Genomic DNA, 19,784 nt, shown 5'->3' with positions numbered 1-19,784 from the left:
AGCACTTCTTCTGATTGACAGGTTTCCCTTTCCTTTTACACATAGCCAGCCATATAAAGTGTCTACAGATTTTATCTTTGCAGATCAGCTTCACAGATAAGGAAAACTCTAAAGACCTTATTCTGTTTGTAGAAAAAGAATGGCTAATTCTGCAGAAAACTTAAAATTATTCCTCACAGTAAATGAAGGGAAGTAAATAAACAGGGGACCAATCAAAGGAAAGATTTTCTACACCTTGATAGTTTGATTATTGTCTCAGAGTTACCAGTGGGTCCTCAAAGAAGTTTCTTTCCAGGAAAAGAAGAGGGCTCCTCCAGGAACTGGAAGGGAGAATGTGAAAGCTGGTATGAGTAACTTGTCCAGCTCAGTGTTTTCCACATGTCATGTGTCTCCGGAGGGAGCAAGGGCATGCGAATCAGCAGCTGCTTCCTACTGATTTCTCCTTTGGCCTTGGATTTAGCCTTTTTCGGGTGCTGTGGATTCACTCCTTGCTGACCCTGACTGATTCTTCTAACAGTGGGGATTCTGAGGTTCAGCATCACATTTGTTGGGTGCATGGGTGCCCTGCGTGACCCCACCTCTGCTTCTGAAAACTGTAAATAAAAACCAATTAAAGGGTTTTGGATTTTGTTAAACACTGATAGTGAGATCCTTACTGAGCAACCACCCACAAAACTACCACCTGGATAAGAATTTAATCCTGCCCTCATGTGGTCTGTAAAGGCAGCAGTCTGTGAGGGAGCTGTGGGGGATGACAGCTCACTGGCTGCATGAAGCAGACAGACGGCGAGAAAACTGATTTCCTATCATACCGGAGACTGCTCTGCCATCGTGACTCACAGTTGCTACTCACTTCATCTCTGTGATGACATTTCTGAGAAAGAAGAGATGTCGACAGGGCTAAGATCGACATTCAGAGTATCTTTCAGTCTGGCCTCTCTTTCACACTTGCACTAGCATTTGCCTTTTTCACGCTTTGTCCCACGTCAGAGTACCATTTATAATATCTTCCACCATGACCCCTATCTGTTTTCTTAATGTTCCTCAAGGGAATTTGAAAGATTTTTTTAGAGCGCTTGCAAATGTAACCTTTCAGAAAGAATCAGTGTGAGACAGTGATTTCATCCTAGAGAACTTTAGGGTACAGGCAGGATAGAGATGCGGAATGCAGAAAAACAGGTCTGATATGTTTAGAGGCTTGAACATTTTTATAGCCTGAGGAAATCCAGAATGTCCCCTGAAAAATTTGGTTGGTTGTGTTTTTTTGTTTTTGATTTGCAAACTACAGAAACTCCCTGCTCCCCAGAATGTACAATGCTGCACTCCTGCAAAAAGCAAACTTCCTCTTTTCCAACTCTCCCAACCCCTGATGATTCATTCTTATTAGGCCAGGCAGGTCTTGTTTTTCCAAACATGATCTGCTAATATGGGCCTAGATTTTAAACTTAATTTTGCTGGGGGCATCCCCCTCCCTAAGCCAACTGCTTCAATCAGTGAGTCAGCTGATTCTCTTGGATTTGTTAGTGACATCAATTGGTGTCACCAGTAACAATGACATGCATATGCAGTGTGAGATGCAGATAGCATTATCACAGAGTGCTGCTGAGACACATCCTGAGCCCCAAACAACTTCTGTGTTGATGCTTGTAGAATAAAAAGGTTATTACATCTCTCTCCATCAATATCTTCCATTTTTCAGTCTGCCTGGATGCTGTCCTCATTCTCCAGACTGTGTCTGCTGCCCTGGGATTCCTCTCCTCCAGTGTGGTATATTCTCAGCTTCTTCCTTCATGAAGCTGACAATTTCCTCCATTACATAGCTGTATTTGATAGCAGTGGCTTGAACAACAGTCTGAAAATCCATTACTTTTAAGCCTTAATGTTGGCTTAGATTATATTTAGACTAGCACAGGCTAAACTCTAATGTTGGCTTAGCCCTTGTGTAGGCCCTCTCTAATGTTTGCTTCTTTAGGCCAGACTCTGTCTCACCACCTGTTTGATTTATGATAGATTAGGATGTCTATTAATCTCTTTTTACTTGACTAGATGACTGCAAAGGTTAATCAAGTATTGTCTGCAGAAGGGGCTCATTACATAAATACAGATTACTAATTTTTCTTTAATTACTCCTCTCTATGCCAGGGATAAAAAAGGATAGAAAACCAGCCTCTTAAGTCTCATTTTATGAGAGAAACTGAAAAACAGCAGCTGCTCTTGCTGATCTTAGGTTTTCTCTGATATGCTCAGTTCAGAGTTTCCTGGAAAAGGCTAAAAGCCACAGAGATAATAGACTATGGTCTTCTGTGGGGAAATGGGGAAGCAGAAAATAGCTCTGAGTAAATCTGCTTGGCTGGTACAGCACCATCTGTTTCCACAGGTCACAGAGAAAGCAGCATGTCTTACAAGAAAAGCTATATCCAGCTATCATGATGATCTGGATTTACAGAACCTCAATGATTGTGGATAGAAGAAAGTACACATCAAACTGACTTTAACAAACTTTTTTGTTAGTAATAGACAAGGACCAAGAAAAAAGCAAAAATCTATTTAGTCCTAAGGCTGATAATCACTTTCTTCAGTCAGAATTTTAGAACTTGGATATCTGAAGTTGGTTTCTTATTTCAATAACTAGAAAGAATAAAAATACTAATGACAGTAGCCCAATTTTGCCAAGTCCCTGCTTGGCAAGTAGGAAATGTTTGTTGTGAACATTTTTAACTAAGACAGTTTAGTAATTCACTCTTGCACAGTTTGACACAAGGCAAATGGTGACAGGGCATGGGCATGGTCCCAGCATATTAAGAAACCTCCTTTAATGGCTAAGAGTGCCCGAACCATAAATGATGCTAGTACTGGTACGCTTATCTGATGCTGAAATACAGACAAGGTCAGTGAACAAAGGGACTTCAGGTGTACAGCACCTGATAGGGAACACATTCGGTGCTTTAGGAGGCGACCCTGGGGATTGTCCCCAAGAGACAAACACTGGTTGCTATAGAGATAGTTGTCCTCTCTAAATACAGATAGATCACTGCAGGACGCAGCAAAGTTTCACTGCATCTCAGTGCAGACACAGTCAGCAATTTCCTACAGCCTCTGTCAAAGTAGCTGAAATTTTACTAGGCTTTCCTTAAACAAAGGAACCCGTCGGCTTTCTGGAGTAACGTGAAGAGCGCTGATGTGAGCTGAGCTCTCAGAGGCACCACTGATGGGTGCTCACTGCCATGAGCCCTCTCTCTAAAGAACAGTCTCTGCTGAGGAGGACTCGGGGAGTCTGGGAAGAGCATGAGCTTCAGTCCAGATACACGCTGGGATCTTCTCCGTGGGAAGATGGTTCCTCTTCCTTTCCAGCCCTCCAACCTGGTCCGAGTCTTCATCAGCTCAGTTTTTTCAGGTAAATAAGCTGCAAAGTCCAAAAGTTGCTGAATGCTATCGGGTACTCTCTGCTAGAGCCTGCGCAGTATTGCAACGTGGTGAGACCTCCACGATAAACAGTGATCTGTAAGCTTGCAGCTTCATTTGAAGGTGAAGATGCCTACAATCTGCTGTATTTTATACACAGCTTTATTCTGTCACACCAAATTTGCACTTAGAACGCGTCAGAGATGGCAGAATTCTGCATTAGTTCAGGGACTAATGGCATTTGCAGGGAAGCCAAATTCAGCCTAGATGCCATTGTGCAATGGCTCAGTGCAGGGCAACGCCTGTCTGTGCACAAGACAGCAATGTTTGCAGGCTTTCTTGTAACCTTAGGCCACACATTTGATTCCCATCTACCATTGTAACAGCAAGAAATATTTAGGAAGAACTTCCCTTCTTGGACAATACCTGAGTATTTCCCACTTCCTCTGCCTACTGGGACACAGTTGCCAGACTGAGCTCCTAAATTGGTAACTGGCAGTGGGTAGCAATGACTCAGATTTTCAGGAATTACAAAACCCAGATTTCTCCCTCCTCTGGAAACTGTTCACTCTGTCTCAGTTTGTTAGTAAGAAAACATAGGCTTACATCTTCCCATTCCAGAAAAAGTTAGAGATTCCCGTATGTCTAGCTTCCAAAGAAAGAAGATACTGTAATATCTCTTCCAGTAGGAGGTAACATGATGAATATGCTGCTTGGATGGAGAGGTGTCTTCAGCCTAAGCAGATAGGTCAGCATTTAGGGAACGGGTTGCAGCTGAAGTTTCTGGAGGGAATGTATGAGAATTACAGACAATTTGAAATTAGTGGGCGTATAAGGATGTAGTTAGTGTTAAAATATTACCTACAATATCTGAGTTGTGGTAGATTTCATGTATTTTCAAGAATAATTTTGGGATGAAGGATGCGATGTGGCTGAATTCTCACCAAAGGACGAGGGCACACGTTAAACTACTCTCTTGCCTAGAATTCATTTGGGCTGGATATGTAAAGCAGTACAAGCATTTCCCATAACAACTACAACGTCTGTGAGAGCTAATGAATTATTCCAGGAGTATTATGCTGAGAGAGCTTGCTCTGTTGGACACCAGTGCAGACATTACAATTCCTAACCCAAGGGAGCCCTTTCCTCGTCTGACACTTGCACAGACTTCATTAGCGATCATTTTTCACTTAGAGCAGTCCCAAGGAAAGCTGCAGATTCCCCATCCCTTAGCATTCCCTCTTGTACTACTTTATCACACGATTAGGCAGTGCCATGAACATTTACAGAATTTAGGGGAGAGGAAATTCCAGTACTGAAGAAATAACAATCTCATATAACACATACATGAGCAGAAACACATTCTTTACTTTTCCCTTGTCTTTTCATTTTGCAGGTGTGAAAAGTATCCATGAATATAAGACCTGTGTATCAATGCACAGGAGAGGGTGCATGCTTCTGCATGTGAGCACTGGGAGCGAGCATACATGCTTGCGTTTGTGTGCATATACACACCTTTTCCCTTATTTGCTCTGTCTTCTTATTTTATTTTAAACTTACCTAGTATGTTGTTTAATTCAGTGAATATGACACTGTTAAAAGGTGTCACAAAGATAATTCTGGGAAAGTGGTAATGTCTCTTTGTAATAGGCACAGCAGGGGGAAGCAGCCATAAGAATTTCACAGACTTGACTCTGCAAAAAGATTCCCCATGGGTAGGACCTGCCTTTTACTGTGGCTATCACAGACATAACCACAATGTCATCTATATGAAATTCTGCGCAGATTAGATACTAGCAACGTGAACTGCGTTTTCACTTTAAGGTCAAAATGTGACAAGTAGGTAAAGCAACAATCAGGCTCCCAATTCCTAACTTTTGTTGAGCTGCACAAATCCTTCCATGCAGACATGGCTACGGAGAGAGAGACCCTCATGGAGACAGCATATCCAGAAGTGCTGGCTTTCTGTCAGAAGCACGGACTGATGTTTGAGGTAAATCACGTACTCTCCTGTCTGTCCTGTCCAAAGGCCATCAAAATACAGAGAAAAAAGAAAAAATGAAATCCTCATGGATTTTCCTTAGAAGTCTCTTTGATGTCAAATATTGCTGTACTGGTTTCCTAGAGCTTTCGTTCTAAGTATATTTTCACGCTTGAGTTTCACGGATTTCAATTAGAAGTTAGGTGGTTGATCATCTTCAAGATCTGGATGCTAAGGCTTATATCACCCTTTCCTGTCTTTATTCAGTTGGAAAAAAGGTTCATGGTATGTATAAATTCCACTGGGTACACTTCAGGAGTAGTTGACTAGTCCTGACTATACTAATTTGCACAGATTTTTTAACATAAAAGGGGCCATTGAAATGTTGGGGATCATTATCTTCTGTGATAGAAAATAGACTTCAAATATTGCAGCAAATAACCTACAGTTCTGAGGTTCCTTGTCCTGAAGAACTGTCCAAGTTGTATACTTGGTTGTCAATGGTTCAAACCTCTAAGTCTTTCACAGGAGAAATCCCTACTGAGAGATTTTGAATCCTGTAGAATAGCAATAATTACAGTTGTATACCACTAGTTTTCAGACTGATCTAGAAATGAAAGTGATGGAATGACAATTTTCCCATGTCATTGTTTTTTATGATAGTATTGACTGGTCTTTAAGAACCTTTTCCTTTTTTTTTTTTTGGTGCAGGTAATTGACCTGAGATGGGGTATTTCTGAGCTTGTAGACAGCGATCACAGAAACACACAGCTCTGTCTGGAAGAAATTGAAGCCTGTCAGAAACTGTCAGCAGGTCCTACCTTTATTGTAAGTGCCAGCACTGTGGTGCATACTCAGTCCCTATAGCTGAAGTGAGACATACAGGGCTGTCCTTACACACTCAGAACTTGCAAAGTTATAGTTGAGAAGTAAGATATTTTTCTCAATAATTAGCCTGCACGAGGAGCTTCACAAATATTTAATCAGCTAGCTGATGGGACTGAGAAAATATCAGTAACTGCAATAGTCCCTGAAAGACAAGATGGGCTGGGCAGACGCGCATGCGTTGTCCAGCCTTGAACACAGTCTCTTCAGAGCTGGAGATACTGAGGCTGTGTGTACTATCTGGCAGAACTAAGAGGCAGATGGAGATTTTATATATATATATATGCATATATATGTGTGTGTGTGTGTATGTGTATATATATGTGTGTATATATACATATATATATATATATATATATAAAAATGCAAGAAGGACAATACTATTCCTTGCTCCAAGACTGCTTCCTACCCAATACTCAATTTTGAGGAGGTTTTCTCAGCAACTAAGCAAAAAATAAAAAATCCCCAAAGAACCAGAAATAAAAAATGCCATAGCAACCACCAGGGACAGAGTCTGGGTATCACACTGTAAGCTGATACCTGTTCCATGCTTTTGCCCCACAAAAAGGGGAGAAACTGAAATCCCTCCAATCCCTTCTTCTAACCACTGAAAGCTCCCCACCTCAGCTTCCTTGAGGCACTTTGGTGACAACCCCAAACAGAAATCCACACCCAGAACTTCCAGGCCTGCAGAGAGGAGACTGTGACACCCGCAGAAGTGCCAGAAGTACTTTGCTTCCTTGGGTTGTTTAGGCTTTAGAAAGAGAGGAGGAAAGCTTTGCTGAACAAAGAGGGTAAATGCAGAGAACATACAGTCCCAGTGAGCCTAATAGAAGCCACAAGTAAATAAGTAAGTAATTAAGTATTTGTGTGAGTTGCGCCTGATTTCCCCTGAGCCACTTCCACCAGAGGCCAGCAATAGAGAATCTCTGAGGCAGAGACCATTAGAGCTTTACCACAGCATTACTGCATCCATGAACTCACTGTCTCCGAGCTCCCTGCGGCTCACACATCTGTTAGCAGCACCATATTGCATGCAGATGGCACTAGCCGGCATTCAGGCCATATATTCCGCAAACTGGCTCTGACTGTGTATCTACAAATCTCACTCCAGCCAGCCACAAAGGTCTGACTACTCCCTCTCCCCTCACACAAACCAGGAGGGTTTTGTCCAAGGGTTATGTGGTGGATTCTAACCTCCGAGCTCACTCTTTCTCTAGCGTACACAGATACTGGATGCTGCCCCTTCTCAGATCTCCCTGTTCCCCAGCCCAGCCCTCAGTCCTAACTCGCAGTCCCCAGGCCCAGCCCTGTCTCCTTCTGCCTGGGCTCCTCCCCAAAGCCGATCTCCTCAGCCCTCTCCTCACTGTAGGGGCCTGAGGAGCAGCTCCTCTAAGGCCCCTTCTCCCCCCCAGCCATGGGGCAAGCGGGGGCTCTGCCTGGTTGCCCCCACCCAAGCAGGGAAGCTGCAAGGGTGCTGCCGTTCCTGGCAGGTTTCCTGAGCAGCCCTCCCGGTGATCGCAGGTAGTAAGGCGGGCGGGCAGCCCGCACCACGGCTGCCACTACAGCAGCAGTGTCTGCATGTGCGGCCTTTCTTGCCTGTTGCAGGGGCTCCTGGGGGACTGCTACGGGCGCCAGACCGTGCCCCGGCTCCTTGCAGAGAAGGAGTTTGAGGCCCTAACTCTGCAGCTGTCAGGGGACTCTGCCCAGCTCCTGACACAGTGGTACCAGCGGGATGAGAACGCGCTGCCCACCCACTACGTCCTGCGGCCGGCTGACGGGCAGGCCTGGCACCGCGCGGAGAGACGCCTGGCCTCGGCGCTGCACGAGGCAGCCCAGAGGGCAGAGAGGTGTGGGCTGCTCAGCCCAGAGCAGAGGCACTGCTACCGCAAATCAGGTGTGTTCTGGCAGGGCTGTAACGTTATTCTAACCAGAGCTGTCAGGGAGGAAAGCCGTTTGGGTGAAGGCAGCACCAGATTGTGTACAACAGGCAGTATGCGAGGAAGGAAGCGACTTAACCATCTGCCAGATCCTGGGGTGGGGGGGTGGGGGGGGGGGAAGCTGGTGCTGACTAGCAAACAGTATGCCAGATAAGGGGGGAAAAGGAGAAACACTCCCAGCTCGCTGACCACATCCAGGAGTATGCCTGGCTCAGAGGACACGGGGAATGCTAACCTGCTAAAATCACGTGAAATATGGAAGGACCAAATGAGGTAAGTTAATGTCTATAGATGGCTTTCCCTGCGTTCTGTTCTGGAATGAAATGCCCACATCTCTTTTTTTCTGTAGCGATCGAATGGGAGATTGAACACTGTCTCCTCAATAACCAGCAGAGCAACCTGGGGGCTTTCATATTCCTCAGAGAGGCTGAGGATTCTGGCAGACAGACAGACAAAGGGACAAACTCTGAGCTGGCAGAGAAAGAGGACAACCTGGACAGTGAAGCAAAAGAGCTGCTCAGGAACCTTAAAGTGAAAATTGCAAGCCACCATCCCCAACACCTCACAGTACACACGCTGGCATACAGCAAAGACTCTGGAAACGCCCAGCACAAGAGGAGTAATAGATACCTGAAACAGCTCTGTGAACAGTTCACTGCTGTCACTAACCACCAGGTCTTAGAGAATCTTCGGTACCGAGGGCAGATCAGCGAGGAGCCAGAGGGACTTCTGGAGGAGCTGAGCCACCATGCAGCTCTGTGCCTGGAGAGCTGCAGATTTTTCTGTGGGAGACAGAATTTACTGGATAACATTTTTCACCATATCAGGCAGAACAATGATAAAACACACACAGCCCTGATCCTCTATGGGCCACCAGGCTGTGGAAAAACAGCTGTGATGTGCAAACTATCTGAGCAGGCACAAGCTGTTTTAGGGCAAGACACTGTGGTCGTGATTCGTTTGCTGGGGACATCCCAGCTCAGTTCCACTATTCACAGCCTGCTGAGGGACCTTTGTCTCCAAGTGTGTTTAGCTTTTGATTTGCCACCACCTCCAAACCAAATCAAACAGGCTTGCAGTGATTTAGTCTTGTTCCTCAGTAACCTCCTCCTCACTGTCTCACGTTGCAGCACACAGACACTGGTGTTGTTCCTTGACTCTGTGGAGAGATTATTTCCTTATAGTGCTGCTCACAGATTCTACTGGCTCCCTACAGACTGCCCTCCCAGGGTCCACATCATCATTTCCATTTCCACAGCAGAGCATGACATTCTGAAAGCTATCCAACATGCTGTGCCTGAGGCTGAGGCATACTTTGAAGTAGGACCCTTATCCAGGGAGGAAGGCGAGGAGATGCTAGAGATGCTCTTAGCATCAGACAGACGGCAGCTGAGCCCAGCTCAACAAGCTTATCTCAGGCAGAACTTCCCCACTGGTGGACTACCCTTGCTCTTCAAGCTGGCCTTCCACGAGGCCAGGAGATGGGCGTCTTACACTTCACCTTCAGAATTAATGATTGCTAGCACAGCCCAGGAAGCCATGCACCGGCTGTGTGAGAGACTGGAGAAGTCACACGGCACAGTCCTTGTGGCCCATGCGCTCGGCTACATTGCTTCCTCACGGTGAGTACTGCTGTACCCCTGATGAGACCGCCTGTATTTCCTGACTGTTCATAGGGAATCTCTGCCTAAACACAGTGAAAGCCAGTAGAAATTCTCAGTTGTTCTAGCCTGTGAGGTCTTTATGCATATATTTATCAAGCATGACATGCCTCTCATACCTGGAAGCCTACCTAAAATACTGTCTTGTTTATTTGAAAAAGAAAATCTATCTCCATCGCTTGTCCAGGGCCTAAGCTCTCAGCTGAGACTGCTATGTGTGCATGTAAGCTAGTGAGGTTCTTGGTGACTGGTACTTTTGAACTGCTAGAGAGACCCTCACCATAATTCACCACTCACAATTCACCCACTACAGAAATCACTGCAAACAGTAATGAGGAGGATAAATAATCTCCTTTCACGTATCACACTTCATTTGCAGAAACGGGCTGTCAGACATGGAGCTAAAGGACATTTTATCCCTTGACGATGATGTTCTTTCAGAGATTCACCACTGCCACTTTCCTCCAAGTAAAAGCGTCTTGCGCCTTCCCCCTCTCCACTGGGCACGGCTGCGCAGTGCCATGGGAGGGTGCCTGGCAGAACGGAAGGCTGACGGCTTTGCCCTTCTCGGCTTTGCACACAGGTACTGCTAGAGGGCAGAGAATGAGATGCCAACCCCCGAGATGTTCTCAGCCTGGGCTTTTGGGAATCCTGCCCAGACTCCTCTCAGCTCTCAAACTCGATCAGTGCTGAGGTTTATGGAAAAATCGAGCTCTAGCTCTCCTTTCCAGCATCTCTGTTGTTTTTTCCTTTCCCAGGCAATTTGTTGAAACAGTACAGAATCGTTATCTATCAAAACGAGACCAAACCAAGCGGCATTTTCTCCTGGCAGATTTCTTCAAGGGGACTTGGAGCTGGGGAATGAAGAAACCTCTTACATTACCAAACCTTAGCAGGACTTTGAATGCTGACAGGAAGGTGAGGAATATCAGTAGGCATGACCATACCTGTAGGCTCTGGACCAGGGCTCTGCATCTCCAGACTGCAGGACAGGGTCTGAAATCAGAAGACAATGGAAATAATGGTAAATGACGCTATTCAGTGCTTTCAATAATGATAAAGAAATAGATTTTCTTAAACAGAGATATCTCCTACCAAGGAGATCTACAGTAAGTTTACAAACTTAGTCGTACCGTCTGCATATATGTAAAAGTCTACTTCAGTGAGGAAGGGAATAATCTATTATTAACATCTGTAGAAAGGCAATCATAAACTGCAGCAACAGAAATTCAGAATCATGAAAACCATTTCCTGGGCAAAATGAAATAATGAAATAGGCCTCAGCCCTGGAAGCGCTGTCTGTCACACTGTGACATAGCATCGAGAACTGAAGTTGTGGAAGCACAGAGACTAATAATCCATAAGCCACGTCTCAAATCGACTGTTCTGCTACTCCTGTTCTTCCTAGGTAGCCCCTCAGCCACTCTGGTTCTCCGATTCTGTTGCCAATCGGAGGAAGCTGAGTGAATTGCCATTTCACTTACTCAGCGCAGGACGAATTGAGGAGCTAAAACAGGACGTGCTAGGTAAGGACTGAGCAAATGAAATAAATGCTCTAGATTCTCCCAAAGCTGAGAAGGAAATATTTAAAAATACCATTAAAAATACATAGAGCATTTAAGAAGCTAAAGAAGGAACCATGACAATGGGAGTCCTCAGTTTTCTCAGCAATTGAGTCCCAATTTCACTGTTGGTAGCTGCTAATCTTTCTATACTCTCCCTGCCCAAAAAAGCATATTTTAATCTCAGTTTATTAAAAATTACTGTGCAGTCTCAGGATTGACATTCTCTGCTCTAATAGTATTTCTTTCTGCAGGGAATATGAACTGGATCAGCTGTAAAATAATTGTCTCTGGAATACAGAGTGTTATTGATGACTTTGCCATGTGTACTGAACAGATCGACTGTCCAGAACTACATCTTGTGCAGAATACTCTTCTCCTTTCGAAACCAGCAGTCAGCACTATAGACAGCCTCGAGGGTAAATGCTGTGTCCAAGTGGCAGAGAGATGCACACGTCTACCTGGGGGAAAGAAATGGGTTTTTCCTTGCCAAGTTACTTTTCTGAGGAATTACAACTAGTGACAAAATTCTCTCTTCTGGGATCCATCGAAAGCCTTATAAATGCCTCATTCTGGTAGGGCCTCTGTATAGGAACCTGAAGTTTCTTTGCCACTAGGTATTTGGTCTATTTGACTAGAGCAGTTTGCCTGTTGCCCCTCTTCCAGTACAAGCACCTATTAGCAATCTAGATTCCCTTGCAGCTTTAACGTTAACAAGAGGAAAGGATACGCATTGCTGCTCCTCTGTTTTTGCCTCACAGTCTCCATACCTTCCTTAAGGGAAAAATCCTGTCACCCCATGAAATTTGTCCACCGTTTACACTGTAGCTTTCCCTATATTATTTGAGTGCCTGGCCAGATAAGGACAGCTTTTAGCCACTCATTTTGGTTCATTATGTACTGCTAGTACATGCACTGTACATCACATTGAATGCAACCGCAGCAACTCTCACAGGCCCAACACAGTCACGTTCTAAAACTCGTTTTGTCTTTGCCCTCTTAGGATTGAGTATACTATACACAGAAGTGCTGGCCAGGCTGCTTTCTCTCATGCCTTCTTACCCTGACATGATTGGGAATCTGTGCCAGCAGTGTCTAAGCTGGTTCAGTGTCTGTCCCTACCCTGTTCTCATTCCATCGTGTGGATTTCTCCAGCCACCCGGTGGGCCCCTGAACACAACGCTCACTGGATTCCTCAAAGGTAGGATTAGTCCTGGGGATATATAGCTCTAGAATATATCTATGCACCCGCCTGTTATGAATAAGGTTGAAGTACCAATGATAAACTAATAAATAAATAAAGCAAGAACGAGAGAACATCTATTTCTGTAGAAATAGAATTTGGCCTGTGAGCTTACACAAAGGCGGGATGAAGGTCCCTTCGCCTTCATGCTCCGTCATGCACCAGTTCCATTTGCAATTGCTCTAACAAATGAGGATAGAGAAAGTGGGTCATTTTGTCGCCAGGACAACAAAGGCACACACTGACCTAGATATGTCCAAGGGAACCTAATCTTGCTCTTGGCACCGTCTACGGGGTTCAGTCAATATAGAGGGTTCCCAGTTGGGGAAGCACAGCATAGCAACAATCCCAGATTGTCGGGTTTTTGTCTGTGGTATCTGGAATAGCCTTTCCCTTTTGTCTCTCACTGCAGGCGTCACAGCGATGGCACTTAGCTCTGATTACAGGCTGCTGGTGGCAGGTTCCCAGGATGGCTCAGTGCTCGTCTGGAACATGGAAGTTATCGAGATGCTGCACCCCCTGCCTGGGCACTCCGGTGAGCCTTCCCTTTCTCATGGCAGGAGTGCTTTTTTCATATCTGAAGAGAGCTCCGACTGCTCAGCCATTCTTGAGCTCTAGGCACACAGACACCTCCTGGCTGCCACCATTCCCCTAATTGCTCGAAGCACTGAGAATCCTGTGTTTCGCTAATTCTCCTCTCTTATTTTATAGCTGAGGTGAGGTGTGTGAAAGTGTTTGGAAAAGGAACTTGTGCTGTTTCAGCTGCCATGGATCACACTCTGCGCATCTGGAATCTGACCTCTGGCAGAGCCAAGTTTGTTATCCAGGACACCCACTTTGAAGAGCAGCCCTCACGTTGCCTTCACGTGGATGAGAGGCACATGATTGTATATTCTTCCTCAGATACAAAGGTATGGAGCTCAGGGACATTTCTTAATGGAAAGGGTGCTGAAAAGACAAGAACACAAGGAGTGACAGAATCATGAGGGTTGTAAATAGAAAAGCTACCCTGGTGCTCTCTGCTTCCATCTCTTTTGCCACCTTTTTACTAGGTTAATGCTTGGCACTTGGAGACAGCAGAACTCCTCTTCCAGATTTCTGGAGAGGTGACAGATGCGTGGATGTGTTCTGCAGTATTCAGCTCAAGGCTGGTGATTATGACTGTGTCTGAAGGAGGGACGCTGAGTCTGTGGAACAGCAACACCGGCAAGCTGCAGTCGAAATGTCAGCTATCAGGGCTGCAGGAAGAAACACCAACTGCTAGCGTTCTCATCCAGAAGCAAGGGAAGATGATAGTGGGATTTAGTGGGGGATCTCTATCCACGGTACACACCTCCCTTTCAACTTTCCTGTAATATTTCAAGGATCTCAATCCTAAGCAATACTAGTTCTGTGGTATGCCATCTCATCCATCTCATTCTGTTGTGTTGGTACCTGTCTTTGTCATCATAAGCAATTTCTGATGACACATTTTCACATTTCATTCAATTTCCAGGCAGTTGCAGCAATGTGATCTGCCTCTGCCCTTCTTTGTCCACCTGTCACCAGCAATATGACCGTGGGGTTCCACTGCTGTCACTTCGGGTTCTGTTCCCAACTCTGCCACAGATTTGCTTCGTGATTGAGCAAACTGTTTTCTAAGGGGGCCTCAGTCTCTCCAAACCAAACATGAACATCCTGCACCTGCTGATGCACTGTCTGATCACAGACTGCATCAAACTGAACTCCGTGGACAGAAAGCACAGAACAAGCGTTCTGCATAACACTCTTAGGAAGGGCGAAAGGGGTGGGCTGGAGAAAGACTGTTACCACACAGTCACAAAAAAAACCAAAATGCAGTTCCTACACACTAGACAGAATTGTGCTGAGCTGGGCAACAAATCTGGTCACCAGTGGGCCTTCCTTCTTCATCTGGAACAGAGCACCATCCTCAGACTTCTGCATCCTAGTTCCTAAAAGGACAAGGATAACACTCTATATCCTGTTGCACACATAGCTCTGTCCAATACCAAGAGACCAAATTAAATTTCACTGCTAATCTATCCTCTTTCTTTCAAGGGAAAGGCAGGTTAGCTATCCTAATGTCATGTCTAACTGTCTTATTTTGTACAGATCTCTGCTGATGGGAACAGTCTGCTAGAGAAGCTTCCTGGAAGGGTTTGCTTTGTGGTGGCATCAGAAGACGAGTCCATTCTTGCTGCAGGTCTAATAGTGCCCATTGCTTAGGAAAGTGTTAGCAATAGCTCCTCTCTCACATGCCAAGCATCCTTTAAATGGGGACCAGGATGTGGGACTTTCCATTAGCCTGATCTTTTTCATCTGTTGTGCTCAAGGGAGTAACTGGGTGACATTCACTCTGTGCAGACTTGGAACATTGCCCGTGCACCAGGAACCCTATTTCAAGAGATGAAGTGAGATATAAGCAGTGAAAAGAACTTACACTGGCATGGGTATTTTTTAGGGTTTCTAAGCTATCCTTAGCGCTTACCTTTAAAAATATAGGTATTAAATGATGAGGAATATGCCTAGGCACATGGTGTTGTAGGGGATTAGAGACTTCCTCAGATCAATAAATCAGTAACTAGCATTTTGTTTCAGGCTTTGGGGAATACGTGCGAGTGTTTCTGGCTGACTCGAAGGAATTCCACAGGCTCCTAGTGGCAGATTTGGAACATGAAGGAATGGTTCATACAGCTGTTATATCTCCTGACAACAGCCTCATTGTTACTGGTTCTCAAACTGCATCTATCCAGGTAGGAAGGAAGGCTGAGCAGCTTCCCAAGCAGAACATCTTTTACAAATACAACTCACGGACTATGCCCTTAGTCCAATAAAGTGCTTATCTTGGTCCCCAACAACCTGTTTTGGGGGTGGATTTACAGTTCTGAAGATGTTTGTTGTACTGCCATGCTTCTGAAAAGATGACCATTTACCCTACTTCTCTTTACTGCTTCAAGCCTCTCTGCTCTCTTTTTATTTTGGGGACTGAATGGAGAGCATTTTATGAATTCAGAGAGCCAGCCTTAAGCCAGAATACACCCAGAACCCAAATTACAATTTTATTCCTAAAGTATTTTAAATTTGATCTCCTAGAAGCTGCCTTGTTACCCATCTGTGAGGCAGACACAGAATATATAACATCTGGAGAATCATCTGTTTTCAAAGAAGGAGGTAAATACCCAGTACAGCCCCAAAAAGGCAGGATCTAATTAGGGATCTTTCAAAGCAAAGGAAGCAAATGAGCTGAATAGCTCCAGATACTTTAAACATTTATTTAAGAGCAACTTTGTATCAGTAGTTGCTCAAGATTCTGTTTTCTAGATGAGGAATAGGTTGTTATCTGTGACTTTACTCATGTTTCTGTAAAAGTCAGTGAAGATCTGTTGTTTCACCTCTTGAATAAGGCTAGAGAAAGAGAGTGGCTCAGGTACTGACTTCTCCTCCCCTAACTTTTCCCAGGTGTGGAGTCTAACAGACCAGGGCTCGCTGACTGACAGGCTGGACGGCATGGGAGCACCGGTAACACTCCTAGCCCTGTATGACCGCACCGTGGTCTCTGCCTCCCACGGCGCGCCGTATCTAAGAGTGTGGAACCTCACTGACAACCAGCAGCAGCAAACCTGGCCACCTGTCCCAGACACAGGCTGCACTGCGCTGTCGCATGGTGGGAACTATGTCTATTTTACCCAGTCTGAAGACAGACATAAAGTCATCATCTGGGACACCACAGAAGGTGAACTGCATCTCAGAAACACAGCAGAAAATTAAGTCTGCATATGGGGTAGGAGAGAAACAAAACAATTCACGGAGGCAGTAAAGGCAGAGTTAGTTTCTGAGCATGTGTGACAAGGACAGTCTGCTCCTTTCTGCTTTTTCTAAGCATGAGATTCAGAAGAACAGGGTTCAGGCTTGGAAAGCTTTTTAATCTCCTCTTCAAAGTTTTTGTCTAGAATAGCTTATTATTTTAACAAGGGAAAAAACAGAAATATGAATAACATGCAAATAACTTGACAAACAAGGAGCCATCCTGAGCCCCAGCTGATGGAAGATATTCACATGCAGTGGGAATAAGAACAGTCTTGCTGATTTCCTTCTCTTTTACAGGTGCAGTGTGTGACACATTGGACACCTCTGCCCAAGTGAGATGCCTGGAAACAGCTGAGCAAAATCAGCTCCTTTTCACTGGGCTTGTGTCTGGAACAGTCCTTGTCTTTCCACTGAATTCCAGGCAGGACGTAGCATGCATCCCACCTCCAGAGTCACGGAAACCAGTCAATGATATGTCAATCAGCAAGGGGGAAAAGCAGCTGGCCATAGCATATGATGATTTAGTCCTTGTGCTGAATATTACCCCTGCAGATCCATGCCCAGTGATCGACAGGCCCACCTACACGTTTTATACTCAGATCCCTGGCGCTCTGATTTCCAGTGTGGCTGTCCTCGCAGATTGCAGAGTCCTCTACGGCATGACTAGCGGGGACTTATTCCTTTATGACTGCCCTCAATCCACAGTGTTTCCTTTGGAAGCTCACAGAAGCCAGATCTCCTGTTTGGAAAGCAGCCATGGAGAGCAGTGGGCACTCAGTGGATCTGAAGATTCCCTGCAATGTCTCTGGGACTTGGAGTTTTGTCAGCAGGAACACGAGATGCGCTATTATAAGGTACTGCACTGACAGAGAGGAAAGACAGCGTCTACGGTCAATTACTGCAGTGAGCTATCAGGGAAGATTCAATTCACAGGAATCCCGGCTCTCGAGAGAATACCCAAATCCTGTACGGAGCTGTTCAAACTGACAAGCAGAAACCTATTTTCAGCATTTTAAGTCCGGTTTTAAAGCATCCGTATAATGTAGATACACTGTTAAGGTTCCCAGGTCCAAAAATGCTGTCAAAGTGAAGGCATGCTGTTAACACCATTCTGACACTAGAACATAAGTCATAGGAGTTATTTATTTAGATCTTATTGTTGGTCATTTACTTGGTTTAAGCAACAGGAGAGGTAAATAGGACCAGGTCAGGGGAATTCAGTAAAACCATAAGCGATGGAGAATGCTAAATTCATTCCGTTAATCTTTCGCCTGACAACGTATCGTGGATGAGTCTGAATTACTACTTTCCACAGGTGGAATAATGGGTTTCTGGGTGATCATATTGGGCTTTCTTCTGGACAGCTATAGGGTGCTTCATAAGCTAAAAGCCTAAGGACATTTCCCACCCTCCTTACAGGACTACTTTGCCTTGTAAAAAATCTTTATTTGGTTACACTGTGACCCCTGTTCTTAGGTACTGAATACCTACTGAATGTTCTAAGGCTTCTCCATCTCAATCTGTCTTCACCAGTATAACAATCTAATCCTAACCATCATCCATTTTCAGCCTACATCTCTCCTGAAAGGCATTCGCTGTGCTTGTTTCTCAAAAGATGATAAGTACTTGTACACTGGAGCATTGGATCAGTCCATTACAGTCTGGGATGTTGCAAGTGGTGAGTAACTTTGAATTCCAGCAATTATGAGAAACAAGTATATACTACACTCTGTATTTAAATAGGCTCGTACTACACTCTGTATTTAAATAGGCTCGTACTACACTCTGTATTTAAATAGGCTCGTAGCATTCTTTATGTTGTAAGAAGGGAAACATGCCATACAGCAAGTTTGTGCACAGATACTCATTTGGTTGAATATTAGAGCAGAAAACATAGACAAATATCTTGGCCAAAGAAGCTTGCTGATGAACTAAGGTGACTTTATTAGGCTACAGTTACTTCAAAACACGCACTAAGCTTCCCTTTTCTGGGTCCCTACAAACATCCTACGACTACTTGGTCGTATTCCCTAACTTGTATCATTGCAATAGGAAACCGCAACAGAGAACATGTATCCCAAATGATTATCAGAATGGAGAACAGAACATTATTGAAGCCAGAAGCAGTATATTATAACTGCGACAAGAAGCTGCAATTACAGAACATCAGTAGTGAGTATTCTAGCACACAGTAGAGAAAAATATTCTGGGCTTAAACATCAGCATCAAATTTTATGGCAAAGCAAGCTAAGGTCTCTGTAAGTTTCCAGTAAGAAAAACATCAATAATCTTCTAAGGAGAAGCAAACAATATGACTTATTATTCCCCCCTCCTCCTCCCTCTTCATTTACCATCAGTGACCTAGTTTCACTGAGTCCAAGTTGTCTCATGACAAGGCACCATTTGAAGAGAGTAGCATGTTTTAAGTGGACTCCTGCCACATGGTAAATCCTTTCCCATATTCTGCCCTTGGTTTCTGCAGGTGCCTTACTAGCTGTACAGCATGTGTACGCAACTGCTAGCAGAATTGTACCAACTGCAGATGGGTTTGTTGCAACAACAAAACTTGGCTATATCATTCGTGAGCAGTTTCGTTGTCCTCAGACCACACCTCCTCAGTATAACCCACTCCAGAACATCGTGGCAACGTGTACAGTAAAATCCAGAAAGAAAGAACGAGAAAACTTGAGCAAGCAACAGCATAACCAAGGAAGCTCTTCTGGGAACCCAGCTCGTACCAACAAGCTCTCCCAAATCTGCTCAGTGGTATAGAAAGCAGAGATGAATAGGATAAGGCAGCATAACCACCCAGGGTAGAGCTTGCGGGTTTCTCTTTCCGTCTGCTATATCCTTTTCCTTAGTGCTTTAGAGTTACAACATTAAATGCCGCTGAAAATTCCATCCCTGGGGTTACTCAGAGCCTGTTGATATCTCGGCACCATCCAACAGCTGCCCGGCACCACAGCAATAACCACGTAATAAAGGCAAATAACCAAAAAAAGTCACATTTTATCCAGCCACACCAAAGCCGACACCAGGACTCCGCTTCTACCGTTAACCGCAGCTCAGCGACGGGGCGGCAGAAGTTGTTAGCGGGCACTCGGCACCGAGGCCTGCCCGCGCTCGGCCTCGCCCTTCCCCCCCTGCGGGAGCACCGGAGGCTCCGGGCACACCGGGGGCTCCGCCTCCCCCATCCCCTCCGCCCCCGGGACCGCTCACCTGGGCCAGGGCGGCCCCGCTCCTCCGCCCGGAGCCGCCTCAGGCGCGCGCCTCCCGCCATGACGGTTGAACGGCCGGAAGCGG

The 19,784-nt window shown here is 45.2% G+C and overlaps 1 protein-coding gene across 1 annotated transcript; it reads left to right on the top strand.

Moving 5' to 3' along the window:
• The first annotated feature begins 5,311 nt into the window (after positions 1-5,311).
• Positions 5,312-19,253, top strand: NWD1 (NACHT and WD repeat domain containing 1). Its single transcript, XM_026105919.2, has 18 exons — positions 5,312-5,395; positions 6,095-6,211; positions 7,877-8,165; positions 8,558-9,830; positions 10,249-10,452; positions 10,628-10,787; positions 11,278-11,395; positions 11,686-11,850; positions 12,435-12,632; positions 13,087-13,209; positions 13,386-13,585; positions 13,727-13,999; positions 14,787-14,877; positions 15,273-15,427; positions 16,134-16,407; positions 16,779-17,335; positions 18,051-18,159; positions 18,964-19,253. Exons 1-18 carry the CDS (start codon positions 5,312-5,314, stop codon positions 19,251-19,253), a joined length of 4,680 nt encoding a protein of 1,559 aa, XP_025961704.2.
• Positions 19,254-19,784: the final 531 nt, after the last annotated feature.

Source organism: Dromaius novaehollandiae, chromosome 25 (assembly GCF_036370855.1).
Source record: "Dromaius novaehollandiae isolate bDroNov1 chromosome 25, bDroNov1.hap1, whole genome shotgun sequence".
NCBI lineage: Eukaryota > Metazoa > Chordata > Aves > Casuariiformes > Dromaiidae > Dromaius > Dromaius novaehollandiae.
The sequence above is the reverse complement of the archived record's forward strand: the minus strand, read 5'-3'. Positions and strand labels throughout refer to the sequence as shown.